The 27,884-nt window shown below is 40.2% G+C and overlaps 1 protein-coding gene across 7 annotated transcripts in view; it reads right to left on the reverse strand.

Annotated features, from left to right (window-relative positions):
* Positions 1-408: 408 nt before the first annotated feature.
* The window catches only part of Rfx3 (regulatory factor X3), a 242,068-nt gene continuing 214,592 nt past the window's right edge, over positions 409-27,884 (reverse strand). For all 7 annotated transcript variants that reach the window (XM_032891766.1, XM_032891764.1, XM_032891762.1 and 4 more), the window contains 3 exons: positions 25,090-25,243; positions 9,445-9,487; positions 409-7,232 (listed from right to left, as the gene is read on the reverse strand). In XM_032891766.1, the coding sequence (XP_032747657.1) occupies positions 6,994-7,232; positions 9,445-9,487; positions 25,090-25,243 (436 nt within the window). In that variant the 3' untranslated portion in view covers positions 409-6,993. The remainder of the gene's footprint in view (positions 7,233-9,444; positions 9,488-25,089; positions 25,244-27,884) is intronic.

The raw sequence follows: 27,884 nt of genomic DNA on the forward strand, positions 1-27,884 counted from the left end.
ATTTTAATAAGCTCTTTCAATTTAAGCAAAGAACTTGTATGCCGAATATCAATGTGAAATGACATAAAACAAACACATTATGAACATCCAGAAATCTGGATTTACAATGGAAATGCTGACAGCCCCTGAAATCAAGTGGCACTCAATCACTAATTTTCTTTGAGGGTAAGATTTGTACCCTGCTGGGCTTATAATTTTGTTTTCTCTTTTTTGTGCTGTTCATGTGTAAATATTGCAATTTCATTTGACACAAAGAAGGAAAACAACTTGATTTTGTTTCTAAGCTAATAAATGACACAGAGGGTACCCTCCTAGGAGATGGTACGATGTAAACTTCCTGACGATTTGAGGAGAGGGGAAAAAAATAAAAATAAAATAAAAAAAACAACAAAAACCCAAGCCATTTCAAATGTTTGTAACAAGGAAACAAATTTATTGATTTTTAAAAGACAAGACACCATTTTTGTTTTGAAAAACACAAGAAAGCTAGCCTGAGTTCAAGTCTGAAATATTCAGAAAAAATCCTACTAATATCTTTAGTATGTTCCAGTCATTTGTTTAAACAACACACTAAAAGTTAATATATATTTTTATAATTATAAAAGTTCCCCAGTTATTGTACAGTACACAATACAAATTGCCCACAAACTAGTATTTAGCTCCTGCCAATCTTCAGAGGACATGGTATACTAAAAGATTTAGCGTTTCTCACAAAAATCACATCAGGAAATACGTATTTACAAAATCAAATACATTATACAAAAAAACCATCACATGTTATTCGGTAAAGATGTTTTTAAATAATTAAAAAGTTTATTCAACTGTAGTCCAAAAACTGGAAAAGAACATTACATTATCTCACACATACAATCTCTACAAAAGTTGCTTACCGCATTTACATTATATATTCAGTCGATTGTAAAATAAATGCTCAAATATCTCCTAGTGTTACTATGTTTGTGTGCTTGTGGGACTGAATAATGTAATCTGCCACTTACTAAGTGAATTTCAAATGATGGCACTTAAAAAAAAATACAGTATTAAAAAAAAACAACCCACAATGAAAGGAGTTTCACCGAGAAGGTGCGAAAGCCCTGAGTGATAGTGTGTCACTGATTGGTAAGCGCTACAATTAACCTAATTAAAAGTTTACCTCAGGCACAGTTCCCAAGCGTTCTCAAGGCACTCACTCAAGTTTCTGGAACCAACTCACTGGTCGCCACCATAGGTCCAAATCGATGATGGAGATGAGCAGAGAAAAGAATTTGCTTTGGTACAAAAGATGCTTTTCAAACGAATACAATTTAACACTTTTCTCGTTGGGTCATATAAAATTGTGTGTGTAGGCTAAAGCAAGGCATCGTTTGTTCAGAAATGTTAATTTACTCAAGGAAAATTTACTTGGTCATCAAAAGTCAATCAGTTTTATTTTTGCTTTCCTCCCCAGAACCAACCTTCTCACAGAGGTCTGTTGTCATGATTGTTGAGCTACATAAATGATTCTTACCAAATACTTCATTACTCAGGGCTTCCAATCCCAACATCATATTTTACTAAAAAGAAAGAAAGAGAACTAAGGAAGGAGGGGCAAAAGATTCAAATATTAGGACCAAATAAAAGAGACCAAATATTTCTTTTAAAAACGACGTATTACCAATCCCTTTAAACAAAAGGAGAATCAACCCTAGGCAGTCACTTTGTAAGTGGCTTTTACTATTTAAGTAAAATTGGTAAACTAAACTCAGGTCTACTGGCACATAAAATCACTAGCAGCAATGGGCAAGGCATGCAAACTGAGAAGCATTTACAGTAAATCATCATGAAGAGTCAAAAGAAGAGAGCTAAAGTAAAACCCTTTGAGTATTGCATGTTAACACATGATTAATTTGCATGGTCTGACTTCCTCAACTGCCTAAAAAGCAACGTACGGACACTTGCACTATGCTATGGATGTCGGCAGACATCGGAATAGGTCACACTCCTGTCTGTGCTTAGCGAGGGCAGCGTGGGCACATGGGAGCACAACACTGCCCCGTGTTCTGTCACATAGGGGAGGACCAGATCAACTGTCCGGAAATTCCCTAAAGAAATCAACAAATGTTGTAAGCAGAATGGCATTCAGAGACAGCTGAAGCAGCAGTCCCAGCATCTCCTGGCAGAAGAGTTCGGAGCAGGTTAATGTCTGTCTGCCTCTCTGCCTCTCTATGTCTTATGACAAAAGTATTAATGTTTTAGAGCACAGGTAAAATTATGCCCTGCGTGATTTCCAAGCACTATTTCATGACAGATGGAACTCCAAAGAGCCTAAGTACCTCAGCATTCAGCTGTGTTTAGTGGAACTCACCGTCCTAAGGCTTCATTTGTACTTTCTAAAGCTAAATAAATGAGATCTTTTGTTTTGGGAAAAAAGACAAAATGTAACCCTTTATTTTACCATACCTGTTAAAGGCTAGCAGGTACCTCCAGTGTGCAGAAATCAGTTACAGCATAGACCAGCACAGGCCCATGCACGCGTCCTCCTTTTCTAGAGAGTCATGTGATGCTAGAAAAGTTGATTTTGTCTTCTGTAAACAGTACACTTACTTAGATGGCAGTGAATATTTGGGAATAAACATATCCAGCCCTCTTGAAGGAAAATTAAGAGTTGTATATAAAATGCAAGTGTTCGGCATGGAGACACTTTCTTTTCTGACCCCCCCTTTAAAAAACAGTGTAATTAGACATTTGGATATAGAGGCTATTTTACTTTTTAAGTCTAAATAAATGATCTGAAAGGCTTTCATCCCCCATTGTATATCTTACAATGCTCAAAGGGTTAATACAAGGCATTACAGCAAAGGGCTTTTCTAGTATTAGAACTAAGCACTGAATTAGTGCTTCAGCCCCATCTTTAACATCACCGGAATCACAGAAATACTAGGGTTCTGTTACTGAGCTTGCTCTACCATGTACATGGAGGTGGTTGCTCTGATCCAGTCACAGCTTGATGTCGAACAACACTGCACGACAACCCTCCTCCCCCAAACTCTGCTGTGATCCACAGAGATCAGAAAAATTCTGATTTTAGTTTCTGGATGGTCGTGGTTTGCTCAAAAGAATTTGGGGAGGGAAGGTTATAGCAAAGTCAATCTGTTGTATATAACCACTGCCTTACCTCGTGTACACGTCAAGCTTTTGACTTTTCTACTATGTCCATGCAACGAGGACCATCACAGTGACACACGTATTTTCTTTTACACAGATGTTTCAAGCACAGCATTATCTTAGACATTTCAAATAATATTAATGATAATAATAATGTGATAATAATCTTTCAAAAACTGAAAATGCATTTAGCACTTGTAGAGAGTGTGTCCATGGAAAAAGGCCCAGGATCACAGCATGGGAGCTGTGACCACTCCTGATTGACGTCTACAGCATTCTGCAAGAAAGTGCTCATTCTTGCTCGTCCGCTACAAATCAAAGGCAGTTAATGTCGCACACTACGAATTTTAGGTATGCAGCGAGAAAACCATTTGTGTATTTTACTTCTGTTTTTAAAGTACACCATCTAAAGAGAGGTGCATGAACCGTGCTATACAGTACAAGGAAAAAAGTCACAAAAAGGAACGCAGATTTTGGAAAAGGCAGTAAGAGTCATACAGTCAAGATGTGGACGCAAGTCCTGAAGTTCTTAATAACTTGGTATCCAAAGGGGAAAATAAAAACTGGGCCCTGTGTTCCCAGGAGAAGTCTCATCCATCCTACCCATTGTCCACTGGTTTTGGAAGCGTAGATCTTTTGGCTATAATTCTCAAAGTATTTGCTGATATAAAACTATATCTATGATATCAATTGTATTACATGGAAATCTCTTCTGAAACGTACCAATAACTCACGCACCTCCCTCTCCTTTTCCTCACTAGGAGTGTAGCACTTGGTTCACATACATGCATTTCAAGACTAGCACTTGATTATAATGCCAAGAAATGCCAGCAAGTCCTTAAAAAGTGTATTATGTCATAAGCCCACTATGAGACTGTTAGTGGTTGATATTATTTAGAAAAGCCAGTTTCAATAAATGGGAAAATAGAAACAAGATGTTAAATGACGAAAACAAATGTAATTGTTATAAATTTTGCCTGCATACAAATTACCGTTTTTTGTTTTTTAATATAGTTCATAATTCAAATCCAAGATTGATGTGTGTTCTATATACTACAAATAACTAGAAGTATCATAAGCCATGGGTATTTTGTGTGTATTGGTTAGAATTATCTACACTAGTGTAAAAGGATTAATGTTCCTAAATATGTCTAAAAGATTTCAGAATATTTTGGAGTCAATTTCAACCGTAATAATATTTATTAGTTTTTACTCTGTCCTAATTTAGAACAAACCATGGACGAATGGAAGAAATCTTGAATTCTGGAGGGCCACTCAGTCCCTCCCTCTCATGAATCTATGTCTGTCCATTGTTAGCTGATTCCTCTCATGGTACAAATATCTCCAACATTAAATTAAATGAAACAATGATACAAATACATTTAAAAGGTCGACCAATAAACACAGTGAAAACAGCAAATACAACTGATCCAACACAGACATAATGTCATCTGGGGATGACAGGCAGAGACAGGAAACTAAAAGACCTCAGGAAGGAGAGTCGAGATGAAGAGAGCTAGGTTATGATTAGAATTTTATGTGTAAACATTTTCTAACTCACAATGAAGTAGGTCCGTGGTCTTCTGTAGCTTATGATGGGTGATGGAGGGGAGGGGCTTGCCGGTTCATTGCCTTGGGATCTTCAGTCATGAAGAGATGCTTGGACATCAGTGAAGACGTGTGTGAGTAAGTTGCTTGATACGAAATCTGAATCCATTAAAAATTATATGTAAGACATTTAAATTTCCCTTAAGAAATGTTGATTTTCAGAAGTTTGAGACAATCAGGCAATAACAGTTTCAATAGACTGTATTTCCTGATAAGCCATTTGGTGTTTTTTACTTTCCAGATTGGCACAGCTTCTTGTCAACTATACCCCTCACCCAGCCCAACTGGAAACATGAAGTCTTCAGTTTAATGTCGACCTCAGTAGTGATCTATCATTTTGTGCTTTCCTTTCCATTTTTGGCTTTATTTAGTTCTTTGTTGACTTTCACTGATTTAATTTTATAGTTAGGTAAATGAAAGATATGCCCTATTTTTGTTGCTGTTGTTGATAGTTTGAGTTAAAAGAACCTTGGCTTTTCATGCAAAATAAAATGGGATGAGCCTGTATTCTTTAGGATCTCACCTTGTGACTGTAGCAGACTCCAGTTCCATATGTGTGTGTGCATGTGCGTGTGTGCATGTGCATGTGTGTGTGTGTGTGTGTGTGTGTGTGTGTACACAGAGACACCCAGACACACAGACAGACATTTAGACTGAAAAGATGCACTTCAATAAGTACCTGCTTATTCTGTTAGCTTTCTAGAATTGTAACTAGATAATAATGGTCTACAACACATGATCTTTATGTAACATGTTTGTATGAAAACTGCTAGTCCACACCCTTAGCAATCTGATTTGCAATCAAGTGATATTCAGCTCAAAGGATAAAACATAGACAAGTCCACTCACAGTCCCTCGGAGAGAAACTGAAGTTTTTGTCTCTTTGTTTTGCTTAATTTCCCCCTAAATTCCCCTTGAAGAACATGTGACCTGTCTTTACTTCAAGAATCTGAGCATGACAGGCACACTTTACCAAATGGATTCAAGAGTTACTCACACGAACAAAATAAACCTTACTAAACCTTAGCTCAGTTCTGTTTAAGGCACCATGTAATAGCCGAGGTACGATGATCCCTGATGTGCGTTCTTCAATGGCAATGGTCCATCCAGCCACCTATCCAAATCCTACAGAATCGGGGAGCAACAGGGAGGTGTGCCAGTCACACTGACTTCAGGTTCTGTGTAAAATTTAAATCCATGTATCTTAGAAACCAGGAAATAACAATATGCAGGTCGCTACATTCCTTGCATTCTATACATTTTCTTTTATAATAGCAGCATATTGAACTACTATTAGAAAAAAAAGACCTGGAATAAAAGAAAGTCATCCAAATGGAATGGTTTCCTGTATGTCCAGCTCAGTATAAGTAGCATGTACACTTAAAAAAAAAGTCAAGTCATTTCTTCAGCTGCAGTATCTAACTATAACAGCCCCACTTAACAGCGGAATGCATCTGTGCAGTGGTTCCAATACAGAATCAGTAGTCTTTAAACAGAGGAATTGGTACACAAATCATAGTTAAAGTCAATGTCTAACGGAAGCTTGCATTGTTAACAAGGTTTAATAATTATGTACACAAATTATGTACATATTAGCATAATCTCTTTCAATTCTGTCATTTACCCTGGACTGATAAATGCACAGCTCAATTTTTTTTTCAGAGAAAAATAGATGACCTTTCCAACCCTCTACCACTATAATAAAAACGCTCTGTATTCTCTCCATACTCCAAAATGTTAGCAAAATAGTGTTTTATGGTTCTGTCCAATGAAAAGCACCTTTCAGAAGCAAATTTGATGCATCTGCTGCCAAATGGGCATGCCTCCAGTGTAAATCAAAGAAATTCATTTCTTTTGATATTTCACAGAAGTGCATCTAATTAAAAAACTTACACATAAAATCATACACCAAGACTAACAATCAACAATAAAATATTTTAAGCTACAAAATGTAAATTACTTTTTAATTATGAGAAAACAAAAACAATGACATTAAGTGTTGTAAAAATCCTTCTTGACAGCTGAAACTAAGGGGGGACTCTATTATTAAAAGGCAAATAATTTGTGTTAAAAAAACGACCTGGAAAAATACATACACCCATTCCATTTCACAACTCCAAAAAGGTAATGTTCAGCACAGACAGACTTTTGACAACAGTCAACCTTCAGGCTTGTTCAAACCTCAGCTTGAGCCCAGTATGGATGGGGTTAAAGTAAGCTGGGGAATCGACTTTCCTGCTGTTAGACCGCAGTGTAGGTGTTGCCCGTGGCGCTGCACTGCCTGATGGTCTGTGGACTCGTGACGATGTGCTCGCTGTGGAGGGGGTTCAGGAGGCTGGGTTGCACACCACTCTCCAGGACAGGCTGCATGCAGCCTACTGGGAATGCCTGGCTCAGCTCTGTTTTCTCTCTTTTGGCCTGAGGCTCTGAAGAATCATCCAGGTCTTCATCCATCTCACTTTCTACTTCGCTGCCTTCATCTGCACAAACAAATACCACAGGAGACAAAAGAGAAACAGACATCAGTGCACGCTTCAGAACCATCTCAGTGTGCCAGGTTGCTGTGAAACCTCGGTGTTCCCTATGGGAGGAAGCTTGTAGGCTTTCTCCTCTCATGGGATTTTATATCCATCAGTGTCATAGTGAGAGATTCACAATTCAGATGTTTGGAATTTTGCATAAAATTTCTATATTAAATGATGGCATAATTTGTTGCATCATGAAGTAGTCACTTGGGCATACTATACTGGTGTTGGGCGTGGGGGCACACACAATAATTTACACTGACTGATTTCCCTTGCTGACTTACTGTAGATGGGGTCTGTGCCGTCCCACAGTGTAACTACTGCAGTATGACTTGTGATATAACTGTTGTATAACTACTGCTCTACAGACAGCAAAAACCAAATTGAATAAATTCTTAATTCATATGCTAAGAAAAAAGCTATAATGAAGTGGGAATGTGAGATTTAAAAATGGCACAAAGGACTTGTTTCTTGGCAGCATTAATACTACAAATACTTGCAATTCATTCCTAGAAATTAAACATAAAACATTTACTTTTACTACCAAATTTTATTATATTTGATATAACTCATTTTGTGGAAAAAGCCCACAGAAACTTCACATTTTACTTGTCGCCTGGGGAAGCCTGAGGGTTAGGGGTAAACTGAACCAGCTGCACCCCATCAAAAAGGTGATGGCAGACAACAATGTTCTGGGCTCCACGCTCCACATGGAAAAACCATCAAAAGCGTGTAGGAAGAAGTGGCAGGGGACGACCCCATCATGAGCAGGACAGGGATGGAGAATGGAGGCCTTTCTATCCAACTTGCTGCAGAGAGAAGTAGCCCTGAGAAAACACTCTGAACACACTGATCTGCCTGACTAGGGTCTGTCATCTGGTTGTAGGGATCCTTCAGATAGACAACGAAGCAATCTGTAAGGCAAGCACTTTCTCCAGTCTCTCAAGACAACCGATGCAAGTCTATACACATCTGTGCTCCCATTCTGGGAACCTGCTGGGCTTTATGGAATCTGCTGCACAAAAGCTACAATGAGTTACTCTTCCAGTTAACTCAATCTTTCCATCCCTCACTTTATGAAGAAGGCTGGTGATAAGTGATCACCCATTTATTTTTCTGAGGGGTTATTACTGCAATTCCACAGGTTATATCTTTGACACAGTAACACATTGGGGAAGTCTAACTTTTTAATTTTCCTGTTCCTAAAAAGAAAATTAAGCCAAGCACAACAATAACGGACAATTTTCAGAGAGTGATGTCCCAAGAGAACGTAATGCCTCCCGTTCGTCAGACAGAACAGGGCACACTGGGAGCCTTGGGGCAGCACCCTTGGGAAAACAGTGCTGTATCTCCTCGCAGACTCCCAAGCCCTTCCTCTGGCTTCTTTCTCCAGGGTCTCTGGTTAGAAGTGTAACTGGGGTTCTCCCTAGAGAAGCCAATAGCTCCCCAAGTCCCAAGTAAGAAGATGGATTTTTTCTGAGGTGTTGGTAAGACACTGTGACATCCAGCTGCACTGCCAGCGTCATCAGAGCTGCTTCTATAAAGCTGGGTAGCGTTTATGAGCTCCAGCCTCAGTCACGTCACCTTAGACCCCCACCTCTTTACTGAGTTGTCTACTGCTCCTTAGGTTCTTCAGGAGTGCACACCATGCATGTGGACACAGCAGCATCCCTCAGGCCGGCACTGCCAGCACTGAAATCTTTGTATCCTTCTCCACCAAACTCCTGCTGATCCTGCTTTTTACCATGAGCCTCCTCACCACAGCACTGGAGCTCTGTCTCCACTGAAAAGTTAGCTGACTACATGGCAGGGTAAGGGGTCTTTTTTTCTTGCCTTGACTAAAAACCTCTGGTCCAATTTTAGAATCTCTCCAGTATTTTTTGGCCATGGTCAATAATTTGTTATTTATATTGAGTTTCTATCAAGAAGTTGAAAGAAGTCTGGAACTGCACTTAAATCCAACCTTCTGCATCCAATACATCTCACAGAAAGATGCCGTGAGGATGGAGGGAGGGAACAGCAACATCAGGACGGACTCCACAGACACAGTTGCTGCTCTCACATGGGGTCTGCTCGCTATGTCCAGAGGATCAGAGCGCTGCACGGCTGTGCTGTTTCCTCTCACAGGAGCTCAGTCAAACAGCCCTTAAGAATTTTCAGTTCTTACCTTTATCCAGATTTCCGGGAGACACAGCATTTAAATCACCAAACTGCAAAATAATAGGCATTTGTGTAATAGTTATTACTTGACAGAATAAAATAGTATTCTATCAGTCTGTGGTAAAAACACCACTCCAGGACTTTTTAAAAGTGTGAACTGGTAACCATTTTGATCCCTAACTACACAGGTCACACAATTTTCCAATCAAATGTGTCAAACTTGACGTTTAAAATATGTCGCAATTGAGCTGTCTTCACCTCTTTGAGAAAGGATAACAATTTTCTTTGGCTTCCATGCTCCATTTTACTTTTATTTCAATTCAGCAATGAAGAATCAGGCCTGACTGAGCAGGATGATGATGGATGTGGTAAAATAAATGTGAAAAGCCCCCGCCAAGCAGTATACGTAAGGTCCTCTCCCCATGTTCGGCCAGTGAGGCCAGCTGGCCTTCACCATTGCTGGAGGAGCATGATCTAGAGTGGTGGGGGCTCTGTCATCCATGAGAGTGACAAATACAATGGGCGCTCCAGAGAGGACATGCTCTTCAGCTCACATTTTAAACATCTGAGCCTTTGCTAAGTTAATAGATACTTTTGTTTACCAAGAGACAAAGGCCCCACTTTTGCCAAAGGAAACGCACTTGCTACAAGCAATGCGAGTTCTCAACACTGTGGGACGATTAGTAGCCATGGGCACTGATGCTCCTTTGTACCTTGGTTCAACAACTTGGTGATAATTTAACAGCAAGAAAGCACATTTTGAGTCTCTCAGGGGGAACAAAGATAGATACACTAAATAAAAAACTGACTAGCAGAGGTACAAAGCTAATCCAAAAGAAGCAAGGAGCGACGCAAAGCCTCTGCTTTTAGAAAAGAGTCAACGGTAGTTTTTTCAAAGTAGTTATTAGAAATTCAGATTTCTCAACAGACTTAGAAAGGCTGAGACTGAAATTCCCCTTACATCCAGAAGATTGCTTCTAAAGAGTCCATGACAGGATCGTACTTCCCATCTACAGGGTATGTCTGTGAAGTAATAAAACTGATCTGGTTTTGCAAACATGCACACATTGCTTCTTTTCCCACCTAAACAAACATTATGCTCCACAGGAGCTACCTGGGGAGACAGACTACACATTCATTTGAAGGTCAGGGTTCTGGAACATTCCTCACTGACAGTCACTTCAGAGTAAGCTTATGCACCATTCCAGAAAGTTCACACTGCCGTCTCATTTCCAACTATGAGCAGATATTCTTATTCATCCACGCAGACTTGGACTTTCTTACTTGCTTAGAAAGAGTCCCATGGTCAAATCACATTCACCTTTGCCACAGTTTGGGACAGTTATACTAATATACTCTTTTATTCCTTATGGTTCTTAGCACTACAAGAGAAGATGAAGGAGAGCCGCCCCACTCCATCCGTCTGTGGCTAAGCCACCATTAAGTGGCTTCCCTGGAATAGGTGTCCAGCTCACCTAGGGAAGTGCTCTGAGGGAGAGGCCTCCCAGACAGGCACTTCCTGCCGCACTGCACTGGTTGGTGCTGCCCTCCATGGCCTCACGGTTCTATCTTTCTGGTAACAAAATCACAGCTACTGACCTGTTGCTCTGAAGGAGAACCCAATGTACATTTAAATAAAATTCACAATGTCAGTCATACACGAGTTTCCAATCACAGAATACAAAACAAGCAACAAACAGTCAAAGGGATTACTCATCCACCTAGGGTCTTAGTTAACATTTAGGACTATAACAGAGAGTGTTCAACGCTGAAAATCGTTATCTCTGACTGACGGCACATTTGAGTTTTCATTTAATAATTCTTAGAATCTAGTTCTTGAAACAAACAAGGAGTTATGACTCTAAGCACAATTCTGCTTATAGAAAAGGTGAGGGTTGTGCATCCCTTAGCTGAATGCTTGGGAGCTAAAGGGTTTCAAATTTCAGAGTTTTTCCAATGTTAGAATACTTGCAAACGTATATCATGGTTGGACTTATACAATTTATATACCTAGCCTGAAGGCAGTCTTAATAAGTTCAATGCATTTGAGTTCTGACATCACATGGAGCCAGGGTTGGTCAGCTTGTAGTATTATAGTGGTGCTCAAAACTACCAGATTTTTAAATACTTTTGGAATATTTTGGAATAAGGTGGTTCAAATTATATTGCATTTGTTAATGGAAAAAAATATCAAAGTTATTTGTTACCACATACAAAGGTTTTCCTTAGAAAGTTTATGTTTAACTTGAAAGTGGTTGGTTATTTATAATGCTGGAAATAAAACCCAAATACCCAGACCACAGATTGTTACTGCTGTTTTCAAAGTAGCACTCACACACAAGTGCTCTTCACGGCCCTGGTGCTGAACAACATACACAGCAGAGGCGCTGCTCACATCTCTAGGTTAATGCCGAGCTCTGCAGCAGCGGTGAAATCCAAGGGCCCAACAAAGAAGACTTTAAAAGCCCAAGGAGACACTTTCCCCCATGTATTTGGCATGTGAGGACTACATCTATATCTATATCTATCTAGCATATGTATGTATGTAGTATGTATGTGTGTATATGTATATGTATATGTATATGTATATGTATATGTATATGTATATGTATATGTATATGTATATGTATAGATAAATAGTAGGGAGAATGAACTTTGGCCCTGTAGTTAAACTGGATAAGATTCAGAGTCATTTCACCTGTTCATTTTTTTTTTTAAGGAAAACATTTAATGAGCACTTACCACATTTTGAACTCTGAACCAAACAATATGTCAGGTCAATTTGGAAAATACTCCTTCTCATGAAAGTCACTATGAGAAGTTTCTTCTGGTTTGAAGGCTGAGTAGGCTAGCAGGAAAATGAGGCAGCCCAAGACACCTTAGGGAAGATTCGAAGCATGGGGCCAAAGACAAAATGGAAATCAACTGTACGGGTTGAAGGTTCCAACAGTGGGTCAAGGAAGCAGTAGAAAGAACATGGGAGGTGGGGCTCAAAGAACACAGAAGCATGGTAAGCAGCAGATGACATGGACCTGCATTAGGCTAACAAAGAAGCTATACAAGATATGGATGGACACTAACAAGGGGCTCCTAAGAAGGCTCTTGGTTCCGGAAGCTGGTGAAGCTTCTTTTATAGGTCTCCTGCTGTGGAAGCAACTGGAGCAGAGAAGAGTCACTACTCATCAATGCGACACGTACTGACTGTATTTATTACTGGCTCACCCTATGGCGTGCTTTCTTCCAAGTAGGTCTGGCTTCACAGGTTACTTTCTCCATAAACTTCAAGAAGTCTCTTTGATGCCCACCTAGAGTACCTCATCCCCAGGGCTCCTAGGAGCTGCTCCATCAAGTGCCTCACATGGCCGTCTGCAGGGGCCTGCAGGGCTGACTTCATTTGCTCTGTAATATGTGCTTTCTAACTAGAACACTCGTGCCCTGGCATGAGGACTTTGTCACCAATACCCTCCAAACCTCTGTGTGGTGCCTGACACACAGTGAGGAATAAACACGTGTTTACCAAACACATGCACCGATTCCCTCATTTGAACCTCGCAGAACAAACCAAATGCCAGCTGTGTCAAGGCAGAGAAACCAGATTTTATTCTATACTTTAGGAAAACAGTGACTTGATCAGTGTAATGTTATAGTAAATATGTGGTAAACATTAGGTCAGGCACGTCCATCTTAACATTATGAAGAAGAAACAGACTTTGAGAGTGGAAACAGTGAGAGGGATACAGAAATTTCACCTTTTAGTAAGGACTATAAATAAATAATTTAAGGGATTTAAGAGCACATTTGTAGAAAATATATGGCCTTCAGTACATGGGAATTAAAGTTCTGTCAGTCAGATAAACAGGAAATACTGTAAAGTCAGAAGCAGACTGCGTCACAGACAAGGCATGGTATGGGTGACATGCAAACCCACTCTGTTGCTTCTGAGGAAAAAAACTACTTCCTGTAAACCCTAACCAGAGATCACAAAACTGGATTCCCCTTAGAGATCCAGAAGCCCAAGAGGACATACAGACACTGCAGCCTGTGGCAGCCTGAGGGACTGTAAGGTCAGTGATACCAGCACTGGCTGCAAAGTGTGGGTGGGAAGCTGCACATGGCACCTCTTCAGGAGGTCTCCAAGAGACCTAGGGTGTGAGCCTGGTAGAGACTAGGCAGGTGGCAAGGAGTTCTTTCCAGGATGCAGAGGCTTCATGTGCCAGAGAAATTTATGAGGATCATAGAGGTCAACGTCAGTGTAAGGCAAGGAAGTCAGTCTGGAGAACCAAGCAGAAGCTAAAATTGTGAATGTTATAATATATGGGCTGGAAGACCAGAACACTTTAAATTCTTCATCCCAACGAAGGCCTAGCATTAAAGCCATTCTATAAGGGATAGCATGGCCTGGTTTGCTAGCAACACCCTCATGAATGCATGAGGTCTACACAGAGGACACAGAGGACACAGCCCAGTTGCTGGCATGTGAAAGGACTACAGGGCATGTATATGGCAGAATCCACAATAAATGTTATCACATCGTTGTGAGCATTTCACTGATCCTGACCACCAGCAGCTGATAAGCCATAGAGTGATTAAAACATCAGCTGCAGAAGTCTACTCTTCTACAGGGCCAGCTACTACAGGGGTAGTCTACAGTCTCAGGATGAAGGGCGTGCTGGCCTTATGGTGTAGGGTGGTGCTGGCAGTAGCTACAATTTCACATACACCCATGTGGGAAGACATGTGAATGTATACATATGCATATATGTATTTTACTAGTTATTGCTGATCAAGACCCTTAAGTTCTAATTATAAAATTCTCTCTCTCTGTCTGTCTCTCTGTCTCTCTCTGTCTCTCTCTGTCTCTCTCTGTCTCTCTCTCTCTCTCTCTCTCACACACACACACACACACACACACACACACACACAACTTGTTTTGTTGTTGTTGTTGCTCTTCTTTGGTTTTTAGCTTAGTTTTGTTTTGTCCTGGAACTCACTACTTAGACCAGGCTGGCCTTGTACTCAAGAGTCCACCTGCCTCTGCCTCCTGAGCTCTAGGATTAAAGGCGAGCACAATGCATCCAATCTAACTATACGTTTCTCTTAACATGGTTTCTACTCGCTCATCTGTCCTTTCTGTTCATCTTGGGAGAGGAACTCATGTAGTCTGACTTAGCCTTGAACCCACCATTTATCTGAAGTTGGCCTTGAACTTCCTGCCTCCTCCTACCTCCCAAGTGGGAGATGACAGACACGCAGCACCATGTCATTTAGTTTACATAAAGTCCCTGTGGATTCTCCCCTTACTGCTGCCATTTTACAAGCACTTAGGAAGGATGTCATCATTCCTATTAATTAACTTTGAATTCAAGCCCGGCTATGACTATCCAGACCTAATTATATCGCTGCTCTTCCCCAACACTGGCATTTTCTTTCTGATTGACTTATTTCCCCATTCTATTTTGTTGGTTGTGTTTTTCAAACCACTGAATTAATTTGCCTCTGATTATCACTTTGGCTACATAACAAAAAATCCTGCTAGATTCTTTGTAATTCTGTGGATTATTTGATTCAGTATTCAAAGACTGTGGGCTATTTTTCTGAAACAAAACAGTATTATCAATGTTTGCATTATATATTGTTATCTTTTCTGTTTACCTTAGCGTCTGGGTTCACCTATGTTGACCCAAAAAGTGATGGTCTAATTATACAAATTACTGTTTGAGATTATAGGTACACAATCAATTTTAAAAATCTAAATCTTAATAAAAGACAATCAAATACAATCTTGGGCAATGCACAGAATTTCAATATTTATAAACTTATGCAAAGGGAAGGGAATGGAATGGAACTAGGATCAAGTACTTACCATGTGTCTGTCTGCCTCTCTACCTACCCTGTCTCCTCATACTGCCAGCAGCTCGGCATCTGGCTGCTGGGCTCTAACAGTGCAGACTTCACAACATCATAGCGTGGTGCTAACGCAAGTGAGCTTCCCAAAGTCTTTGTTGCTGCCAAGGGTGATGTGGCTTGGACCTCATGGAACAGCCTGGAGGAGAAGGCTGTATCCTGCTCTGACTGTATGACTCTGCCTTCAGTTCACCTAACTTAACCTTCGTAATACTCCTAGAGATAGTCTTTAGGTTTATTTTAATGATGTCAAAACTAAGACTCAAGCAAGAATAAATACAACTTTTTAACTATGCAATTTAAATTAAAGTGGTGAGTTGAGCAGGACAAGAGAACACAAGCTATAGACCAGCTTGGCTGCATTTAAATCACAATTCTGCCATTATAAGCTATGTGGCCCAATTACACTTTTGAAGCGTGATTTTCTTCTCTATGAATTAGACATGGTTATCATCATGATTAAATATGTGCATTTATCAAACAGCATAGAACAGAGACAAAACCAGACTGCCCTCACACTCATCTTCTCAACACTGTATGGAACCTTAAAATTTTGTTCTGTTCTCTAATGATTATTAGAGGATGATGTCCAGATGACTACCTCTCAGCTGAGGAAGCTGCAGGAATCCTACCCAGCTTGTTAGGCTTTGGCTTGACGTTGCTGCCCTATACATTCTATGGAGGATTGGGGCCAGAACTGATGGTTTTACATTGATTAATATCTTTATGATAGCAACAAACACCACGAGAAGGCCTGGCCTGCACATGGTCATGGCAAACATATGCAGAGTGGCTTCAGAGAAGGTGGAGATCATGTAACTAGAAATGGTGGGTGGCTCAGATGAGTTTGGCCAATTGCTACCTCTTCCACTCTGAGAAGTGAGGAAAGAAATAAGGAATCCTTTAAAGATTCCCACACAGACGCAGGGAAACTGTTTACAAGTGGACTTAGAATGTCCCAAGCCAATTATAATCTATTAACACTCTATTACTGGCTTGAATTTTGGAACATTTCAGATTTTGTAAGTCAAAGCTCAGCGATGGTCAACACTTCATGTTTTGTTAACTAAGGTTAAGGTCAAGTAAAGGCAATTATTTTAGATGCTTTTGATCAAGAAGTAGGCCTTACATTTTGAATTTTAAGGTGTCCTGAGCATTATTTTTCTTAAATATGTATCAAATGAAAACCATTTTACAGTTAGCATTGGTACAGGGTTTCACAACTGGGGCGGGGGATGAGTTATAGACTTACAGTAATTTCTACCTTTATTCTGCAGGAGACACTCATGTTTACTTGGAAAAGTATTGGGTTCCTTGGTTGCTTTCTCCTATACATGTGCCTTTCTATACATTCTCTAAGAGTGTCAATGAAACTGACAAAAAGACAAAGACTTATGTCACTTTCCTCCATACAACGGCAGCTTTCTTTGCTCATGCCCTGCTCTGAGGCAGGCCCAACACTCTGGCAACATGCCTGTATATCCCCACACATAACATGCCTGTATATCCCCACACATAACATGCCTGTATATCCCCACACACAACATGCCTGTATATCCCCACACACTACAGCGCATTTCAGATACAACCTTAACTGTTCATGCTCTTTCTTCCCTGGGGACATAGCAGCAAATGTATCTTCACAACGTTTCAAAATCTCTAAAATAGTCAGTATGCGCATAGTAGAGTGAAAGGCAATACAGACCACAGTTGCTTTGGAAAGGAAGCAGTTTTAAATGTTGACCATTGTCACCAAGTCAAGGCCAGAGCAGGGAGCAGTCTCTGTCCTGAGCCCTCTTGAGAGGACTGCTTTGCCTTTCCCTGGGATGTTCCCCTCAGGAGTCAGGTATAGATTGCCCTCCTACAGTCTACCTTTCTACCACGCTGCTGTTTTCTGGAATCTCAGAATTCCCTGCCCAATGGCCCTGAGTTCCTTCCCAGGCCTATGCAAATCTCTTCAGACATGAGGGTGGGGTGGGGCAGTCAACTCATTTGCGAGGTGCAGAAAAATCCTGAGCACTCGCCTGAGGGGAGCACACGAGCTAAGATGGGAAGAGTGAAACAGAAGAGAAGGATGAAACACAAGGGTGGAGCTGGGCTGCATCTGTGTCTCTCTTCTGGCATGGACACTGGAAGAGACGGAATGTTAAATGTAAGCCATATGTCCTTAGTTATCAAGCTCTATCTGTTAAAAGTAGATGGATGGAGCAGATTTTATTTATAGTTGGTTCAAAATGTCTGAAATATTTAGACATATGATACCCCTGGTCCTGCAAATGTTAGGTTGAGGCTGGAAGAACACATTTTATGCAAATAAAAAACTATGTACAGAAGAGAAAGAAAGCCTGCTCTTGAACTGATTAGTTCCCACTGAGAGCATGCATAATATCTAATAGCAAAGAATAGCCTTAATTTATTACAGGAGCGAAGGAGCGGAGTTTGATTATAACCAGCTGTCTGAGGTTAGGTCTTTATTGCTGTGAAGAGAGACCATGACCATGGCAACTCTTATGAAGGAAAACATTTAATTAGGACTGGCTTACAGTTTAGAAGTTTAGTCCATTATCATCATGGCAGGAAGTATGGTGGCATGCAGGCAGCCATGGTGCTGCATGGAGACCAGCATGAACTACAAAGCAAATCCTGGCACAAAAGAGAAGAAATAGACAACACAAAGACCTTTCCCACTTTGAACAAAGTCAGTTTACCACCACCTTCATTACAACAAAGAACCACAGTACAATGGACACTTCTTAGGGTCACTTGGGATAGGGAGGCTCAGGATCATGGAGTATGGTAAAACACCAGTAGGTGGTGCTGTCATGCTTCATCTGTGGCTAGGTCTTTGCCTTGTGGGGTACATCCAAGAAGCCACCAGTCAAAAGGTTCTCTAAAGACCCAGTGACAGGGACTGTGGAAGAGGATTGCATGCTGAGCTGTCACTCAGGGCTACAGTGACTATTTAAGTTGTTCAAGTGTTTTAAGCAATCTTGAATTTCTATTTTTGCTCTTTTCTGCACTTCCAGCAATTCAGGGTTAATCATTTAAACAAGAACCTAATACCTTGGAGAAGGTATTAGAAAGTCCACTTGGACTGGGAACTTAATTTTTTTTTTTTTTTTTTTTTTTTTTTTTTTTTTTTTTTTTTTTTTCCAGAGCTGGGGACCGAACCCAGGGCCTTGTGCTTGCTAGGCAAGCGCTCTACCACTGAGCCAAATCCCCAACCCCGGAACTTAATTTTCTTGAGGGAAGACATCTCATATATGGCCCGTGAGAACCAATGAGGATCCTGCAGGTTGGCAGTCTGTCCTCTCCTCATTTGTATCTCCCAGAGTGGCTATTTTTCAGCATTTACTGTTGGATACTCTCTATTCCCATAGAGGAGGGACAGAGAGGTTAGAGATACAAACCATCAGGAAATTACATTGTAATAAACAGGCAATCTCATATGCAAAGAGAAAATGAACAGAAAGACAAGCCTGGAGAAAGGCAGGAAACACTGAAAGAGGTTCAAAGAGCCAATCCCAGGAACAGGTGGATGGAGGGACATATGAAGGGCTTCTTCATGGCTCCTCTAGGGTGTCAGATTCATCATTTACTTCCAGGTTGTCTGAGCATATGCTAATATAAAAAGCAAACTTAGAGCTGAAATCAAATGACAGATTCTAAAAAAAAAAATCATTTAGGACTGGTACATGTGTGTGTTGGGAGGTAGGGGTACAAAGCTGAAAGGTATTTGTTGTTTTCTAATACATTTGACTTTCCAATGCAAATTTCTTAAATATTGCATTTAGTTTGCATATTCTAAATATCTCAGGAAAATAGAAAGACAGGGTAGGAGGATGATCAAGAGACATCCAGGAAAACCCAAAAAGGAAACTCTAGAACAAAATGATAAAATGTTACATACTAGGTATCTGGTTTACAGGATATGAGAGAAAATGAGCATGCACACACATTTGTTTATATGGGGTGGTATATATGGTATGGATACAAGGTTAATAACATAGTTTCTATATGGAAAATATATGCAAGCAATTTACATGAAGATAAAGATAAATGTGGATTATGAGCATTGGTTATGGAGATAGAAACATTTTGTTTGGTTAGTTGTTAGCAATGTTAGAAATGTTGCCATTTCTCATGTGTGACTTTCACTCTCCTTGACCTTAGTGCTGACAGCTGACACCAATACATCTTTTGCAAAGTTTGGGGTAATAAATGTGAACTTAGAACACACCTAGCAAAGTGACAAGATGTGACTTCAACTGAAATGCTACCGAGTGATGGTACGCTCTATTATTACAAATGACAGAGTAGACTTTGACAAGTATTCCATACATTTTAAATTATTGCTATACGAATAGTTTTAGCTCCCTGTAAAAACCTCAACTTGTAATACAAGTCCTGCCTTTACAATATGCTTTAAAGTAAGTCCGCGGCCCCTCAGGCAGAGCTCCAGCATACACCCCACTGCTGCCAAGTCCTGCTCACTGACACTGACTGCCTTTGGTTGATGATAGGTTAAGTTCCCATGCTCTGTGCTTTGGTGGACTCCTATGAAAGGGCACTCTCTACCCAGACTTACCAAAGACTGCCTGCTGAATTCTTACTGCTTCTCTTTGGTTTTTTAGGATTTTACCCCTCCCTTTCACTTTGAATATATTAACTTCAATGAATCTGGAAAATATTTTCTCCAGATGGTACTATTAGATAGGTTATTTTCCATATTTGTGTTCAGAAGTAAACAATTAAATAATCATTTTGTTTCCATCTTTAGATTTTGAATTAGGATTTTATTACTATAACATAGGTTACCTTCACACTCACAATTCTTTGCCTCAGGCTTGAAATGCCTATATTAGAGGTTGGTGGGTCCGTGCCTAGGTCATAACCTTTTCTTTTGAAATGTTGGCTACTGAGAAGGTTTAAAATTAATAATATATGGATATAGTCATGATAAAAATAATTCAAACATAATTAATTTTAAATATATAATATAAAATGCTTGTCATGGAGAATCATTTTATGAAGTAACCTGAACTGTACATGTTAAGTGAGTGTTAGTAAACTCTGTATTTAAGATACACAGACATACACACCACAGACTTCTGAACAGATTCTAAATAGCCCACACTATTTAAAAAATTTTTTTAAAATAAAGTACCCTGTCAGAGTACTTTATGGTTTTTGAAATTTTCATTTGCCAGGTGTAACAGGTGTGTGACAGGTGTAACTTGTCTATCTTATGCCCACACTGAAAACTTCACCACTGCCAGAGAGCCTATGGGCACACTTAAAATACTTAAATATGTGAACCCTGCATGAATCCTGGCTGTAAATAAATTCTGTTTTCTATCAGGTAGGTAAAAACAAACCAAACAAACAGAGGGGTATTTTATTTTTCATCTCTTTATTATTTCCTCAGAAAAGCCTTTTATGGCCTTCCCAGGCAGGAGTAACTAACTGCTCCTTGCTTCAAGAACCTTCTAATCCTCTAAACCCTCTCTCTGTGGCACTGAGAGTATGTAGCTATGGAGTCACAGACTGCCCGATAAATATTTATGTAGAGGAATTTTAATGCAGCAATACAGCTGAGCTGGCCAGGGATCACAAACAAAGGTCTGTGTGATCCGGCGGGAATGCAGACATACCACACACCTTTCATCCCTCCGGCTGGAATTAGACACACCCTGAGTACACACTGCTAGGTAAAATTAGTTTATAGAAAGAAACAGCCATGTTTGAAAGTGACCTATAATTCAGGGACAAAGTGATGCATCAGAGGAACACTTGCTAAGATGAGTCAGAGACAGGATCTGATCAACTCTCACAAGAACGTCCTTACAGCACAGGAAAGAGAAACTATTGAAGAAAAGGGCAGGCCAAGCAAGGCTGTTAGTTGGGAGTCAGTGCAGTGGACTTACATTCGTCATGAGTTCATGCAGTACAGGTCAGGTCAGCAAAGGCAGTCGAAGCCACACAATAAGGAGCCAGACGATTTAGAAAAAATTGCCAGAGTTATTTTGAGGCCAAGTAGTGAGAAGCTGAGAGAAACCAGATCGCGTCAGTCAGCTTGGAAGATTAGATTGTATGGAGGCCAGAAGCTTCCAGGCCTAGGCCCAGGGATAGCTAGAACAGAGAAGGAAGTGCTCTGGGCTCAGCCCAAGCCTTGTGTCTGCACAGCTGGGGTATGGCTCTCATCTCATCCCTCCATCTGAGGAGATAAAAGTAACCTTTACACATGCTGCTTTTATTGCACTGCAAGGTCCTTGAAGACAGAGTCAAATTCATTTTGTTTACTGTCGTATCTAACAGATAACAGAGTTGTTAAGCAACAAGTCAACTAATTTTAGAGACAAAAAGTCTGGTTTCAACACAGGGAAACATGGATTGACCCAAATTCAGTTTTTTTGACTCAGAGGTTCTGTGTTACAAACTTTTACAGCCATCAATCTTCAATTATGCAAAACACACCGAGAGCCGTGCAGTTGCCATTGTGTAAGCTTTAGAACAAAAAGTAAAAGTCCAAACTCAAGAGAATAGGACCATATAAAAGAGTCAGTGGGGACTGGGCTCCACTGAGGAACTGGTGTTTAGACCATGGCTAGGAATTAGAATGGGCAAGGGAAGGTGAGGTGAGGGTCTCAGAGAGAAAGAATCACTATGCCCTGGTCTAATGACGCAGCAGAGCTGGTCATGGAAAAGGCGCAAAGGCTAGTATGGCTGCCGGGGGGTGGGGGTAGGGGCCACAGAAGTAAGAGGCTGAGGCTGGTGGGAGCCAGGGCCAGGCTTTAGATGCCTCTTGTACAAGGGGAGGATAGTCTTCCTTAACTAACAGAAGAGTAAACTGCTGAAGAGTTTCAGGCAGGGGATAACTCAATCAGCTTCTGCATAAGCCACATTATGAGAGATTTTAGATTGGGAGGCTTAGTGGGTACTTGGAGATGGGTCAAGACAGAAAGACATTCAAAATGATGCTCAGATAGGACCATAGTGACCTCTATCAAAGCAGAAACACAAGCAGGAAGTTCAGGGGCATAAATCAATTAAGCATACAATATATTCTCAATACCAACAATTATTGATTTTATGATAATATTAATAATGATGATTAAAAAGTAATTGCTAAAGTTGTAAGAAATGTTGAATTTTATGAATCTCAATACACTTGGGTCTGACTGGTGTCCCTTCTCCGTATGAAGGTACTGGTGAATTTGGTGTCTGACAAGGGCATTTCCCCTCCCTCAGCCTTCTCCCTCTCCCTCTTCTCTCTCTCTCTGTCTCTCTCTGTCTCTCTCTGTCTCTCTCTGTCTCTGTCTCTCTCTGTCTCTCTCTCTCTCTCTCTCACACACACACACACACACACACACACACACACACACATACATTCTTTCAGACAATACTCATGCAGTAGAGACTGATGCCTTAAATTTGATATTCAGATCAGGCTGGCCTTGATCCTGCTCTTCCCACCTCTACTTCCCAATGCTGGGTTACAGGCACGCAAGCTCCACCATGTCTAGCAGGTCTCTGGGAAGAGAAACTCCTAAGGGCACAGTGAGGATAGTTTAGGCTAATACATGAGCCGAGCATGAGGTGGCTGGGGATCACGGGGTGGAAGGAGTGGGTGGTGGTGGGAGGTGGTGACTTTGTTTCTTGGCAATCCACTTCCTTTCTACAGATATAAAATAATTTTAGATAAGATAGGATTAAGGCCCAAAGTCTATGCTAGCTAAACAGCCTTTGAAGTATATACTACTATGGATGGATTCAATGGAGAAAATTGGCCTTGGTTTGCTTTGTAGATGGAAAGGGGCATTGATGTAGATACCAAAAAAGAATTTTCTTACAAACTGGGTAAGCAAACAGACTAGGATTACATTTAGAGCTCTGATTTTACAGAAGCTAATTTACATCTTATTGTTACATCCATATTTTATTAACATATCTTTGCACTGTACTGTAATTTATCATGTTCATTTGCTGCCTATTCATGTAGCTAAGCGCGTCTATTACAATGATATGTGCAGTGCTGACACTATGTCTAACTTGAATTCTGCAGAGCTACTATGGCTGCAGCTCGTGTGAGGAGGTAGCTAAGCCTTCACAGTGTGATGGGCTATACCTTTGTTCTTTAGAGACACAAGGGAAGCAAAGACCATACGGGAGAAGCCACATGGTGACAATAAGAATCACTGTTCTCTTTATTTTGTTCATTCTGTTAAAAATCCAGAGAAGAGGAGGTTTGTGGCAAAATGTTAAGTGCACTAAAAGACAGATCCATTCAGAGGTGTTGAGCCCTGAGGTGAGGAATCTTTCATTCCGAATGGGTACCTTGTAAGGAGATATCTATAGAGTTAAAGATGGTCACATTTAAGAAACATCCACCTTAGTTGGCCTACTATTTAAAAGTTACAGCACTTCCTGTCCCATCTTCAAGTTATCTATTCAGTATCATTTAAACACAAGCATATAAAGATGTATGTATCATCGAATTATAAAGGATGCTATTTTTAAATGGAAAAGATGAATATTAAAATGTTAGAAATATTTGACCTTTAGGGCTAGAGAGATAGCTCAGCCGTTAAGGGCATGCACTACTCTTCTGGAGGACCTGGGTTTATTCCAGCACCCACATGGCAGCTTACACCTGTCTACAGCACCAGTCAGAGGGGATCTGACCTCCTGTTTGGCTTCCCTGGGCACCAGGCATGTGCACGATACACAGACATGCAGGCAAAGCACTCACACAGTTACAAAATTTTAAAAAAGGACTGTTTGACATATAGTTTACTTAGAATACTTGTGGCTTATAATAGAACTTACAGAGGTGCTTAAAGTATTTGATCTTATTTACACTTTCATTGTTATGCTTATTAAACAGTAACTTAGCAGTATTGAACTTCATAACTCTCCTTGTCCCCTGTGTGTGTCTGTGTGTTTCTGTGGGCGTATGTAAGGCAGATCAACATGTGGTTGTTTCCGCTAACTACATTAGTTTTTTGAGGTAGGGTTTCTCACTCACTGATAAGCTGGACTGGCTGCCTAGTGAGCCCTTGATTACTCTGTTTTCCCATGGACTGGTCCTGTGATTACAGATGCACATAGCCCTGCCTGGACTTTTAAAGTGCGTCCTCAGCCTTGTGTGACAAACATACTACCTGCTGGGCAATTTCCCCAGTCCCTTAATTTCTTCTTCTTCTTTTTAAACTTAACCATATATACATAGATTAAAAATGAGCAGCTTTACTGTTTGGATACTTTGTAATTTTGTCTGAAAGAACGTAATTCACCAAGATATAAAGTGCTCACTGCAATGTAATGAAATGAGCCAGAGCTGTGTTACTTCAGCATTTGCACCTATTGCTCATTAGATTAACCTAGACCTTACAGACACAGGGTTAACTCTTGGGGCTTTGGGGGGCTCTTCTGGAGATGGGTTAGCTTTTACACAGCCATTGGTCTTTATCTCCTACTTAATAGTGTGTCTTTCTTTTTCTTTTAAATAGTTTGTCTTTTTTGAAGTCTGTGTTTCTCAAAGTTTTGTTTGTTTTGTTGTTTTTATTTGGGTACACATAATGGAACAAAACATTCCATGGACCTGGTAGAATCTTCAACTTAGAATTCTGTGATTGAAACCACGCACACAATCAGTCCCTCGTAGGACTGAAGCTGCTTCAGTCAGTCATTTAGAAGTACAAGAAAGAACCAAACAGTGGGTCACGGCCCGTGAAGCCCCTCTTACCTCGCCCATCACTGCTATCGGCGTCTCTCCTGTCACTTGAGCAACACGGTGCTCTACTAAGTAGAACATGTACTCATCATAGAGTAGCCGGATCAGGTGAAAGGAGCCGAAGCTAGCAGCACTGCGTAAAGTCAAGTCCCGGATAACCATTGAGCTGTTCAAGAGAAAGGGGAGGGAGGAAGCCATAATTAGTGACTGCAGCTATGGGTCAAAGTGCTAGTACTTTTAAAAGCGGTTAAGTTGGGAGACTAAATGGAAGCATAGGCTTTTATAGTATAAAACCTGAGAGAGAACAATTTCATTGTTAAAAGCAGTTGGCCCGAGTTACTCCAATGGTGAGAAAGAGGCCTTGTTCTCTAAGCATTGACAATGATCTCTAGATCTAGAGACAGGTAGAACAGACCTTTCTTCATTACCACCATTTCTGTCCCATTTTCCTGTATCTACAAGTGGATTAGAACTGAATAGAAACAATTTTGGAAAGGCTGAAAATTCATCCCTGGTATAAGAAAAATCATGTCAGAGTGAACATTTGATTGATGATGACTGACAGTTGCCATTGCCAAATGACAATGACCCACACTTTGTGCCAGGTTTCATACAAACATATTAGCCGACTGAATATTCCCTGAATTCGCCAGTCCTAACTGAAGGTGTGTGGTGAGTAATGGCTCTAGTTTCTCTCTGGCTCTCATTTAAATTAGGGTAATTTCCCCCCTGTTAGAGACAGGAAGTCTAGATGAGTTAAGAATGTACTAAATCTGAAAACATGAACATTTGATGTATATATTATATAAATATGAGCTATACTGACAGAATACTAAGAATAAACTCTTCTACATTAAAATACAAATAAGAAAATTGTAGCCTTACCAAAGATGTATCAACTAATAAGCTTGTTTCATACTTTGAATATAAATATGATATCTGTGACTCACAGTGAAAATGATAAATGTATTTATGCATGTGTGTTTTATACCAGTTTTTACTCAGTTGTCTTTTTCTAAAGATTTCTTTTGGCCTATAAATACTAAAACTGTCATTATATTCTCAGGAGAAAGATGCAAAATAAAAGCCTCATTTTACAATTACCAATTATAAAATTCCAGGCAAATACAAGAATAGCAAAGAGGCTTTACTTTTGTTTTCTGCTTCATTTTCCAACCTTTTAAAACCAGAGATGTAAATACATCAGATTCCTTATGCTCACTGTGGCAAGTAACACAGCATGGGCTGACTTTTGAGGGCAGAAGCTCCGGGCTCTGATGCGGCTCTTTGCTATCTGACTCTTAACCTCAAGTAAGCAACTTCCCTGAGGCTGTTTTCTCTACGGAAAGTGAAAGCAGTATTTTTAGTCTTCACTAACTTACACAGTTATTTCAAGGATAAAATGAATTAAAGAATATAAACAACTTATGAGTAAATACAATGCAACAACTATAATTTATTATAACATAGGACAGAAAGTGTTATTTATAATTTGTTTATGAAAGACTGAAGACTTATTTACTTTTTTAGTCACTGTAAAAGCAGAAGAAAAAGTAAAGTTTCAACCAGCTACACCCATTTATAGTATGCCTTAAGACAAACAAGTTAGGGTTTCACACTGTAGCCCAGGCTGGCCCAAGTCTCATTATGTAGCTTGGATTGGCTCCTCTATCAATCTTGTCTCAGCTTCCATCTAGGAGGTTACAGGTGGACTTTGTAATCTTGCTTATAACCATGTAACCATTTTTAAGGCTTACCAGTTGGTCTGAAAGTCAAATGAAGCAACGCATAGCTGTTAGTTCCCTTTATCTACAGTTTTGATTTTCTTGGCAGTTTTGGCCACTGTAAATATGAAATGTGAATTCTAGAAATAATCAACAGCTTTCAGCCCACATGTCCTTCTGCATAGAGTGATGAAATCTGCTTTCTAGCCCACTACCTAGGAAACAGCTCCCCTTATTTCCCAACAAGTCCATGTTACATAATGGTCCCAGTGATGTCCCAGTGATGTCAACACGTCGGTTAGCATTACTGCAAAATGGCTCCTTAAAAGAAGCAGCTTAAAATGGAGGCTTTAACTCTAGAGGAAAAAATTATTGACTGCTGAGACCAGAATGATGGGAAGAATGAACCTTCTATCTGTGCAGCTGAGAAAAAGGGAAGTCAATATGTGCTAGGTTTGCTGTCATATTTCAAACTGCAAAGGTTACAGGCACAAGCAGTTATACCTGAGGTTGAATAATATTGGTGGTTTCAAGCACCTACCCTGGAACATACCCTCATGGATATAATGGTAAATACGCCCTCTATGAACAAGCATCCATGACATGAACATGACCATGGCAATGACGTTAATGTCTCAGCTCAGAGTAACAGCAAGGCCTGCCTTGTCTTGGGTTCAGGCTAATAGCAAGGCTTCCTGGGTCAGACTCAGGAGAGTGGCAAGGCTTTTCTGTAGCCTGAGTACAAATGTTGGCTAACTATTAACCTTCAGCTCAAAATAGTATGTGCAAAGAGTACTAACCACAGCCCCCGTATCCCAGATACTTTATGTTTCTATCCCTCTGAGACTCCTCCTCTTCAGAGACCCCGCCCTCCTCCATGATGTAATATGTATAACAAATCTGCTGACTATCTGGGCTACTGGTATGTCTACATCTAAGTATATAGTCTATCCAATTACTCATTTTAATTATGCTGTCTTTTCTTAATCTCTCATCTCTCCCAATAAGACAGGATCCAGCCATGCAGGAGATCAGGGCACCTAACATATGTGGGATCTTAACAAAGTAGGTCATTACTACAGT

This window comes from Rattus rattus, chromosome 2 (genome assembly GCF_011064425.1).
Source record: "Rattus rattus isolate New Zealand chromosome 2, Rrattus_CSIRO_v1, whole genome shotgun sequence".
NCBI lineage: Eukaryota > Metazoa > Chordata > Mammalia > Rodentia > Muridae > Rattus > Rattus rattus.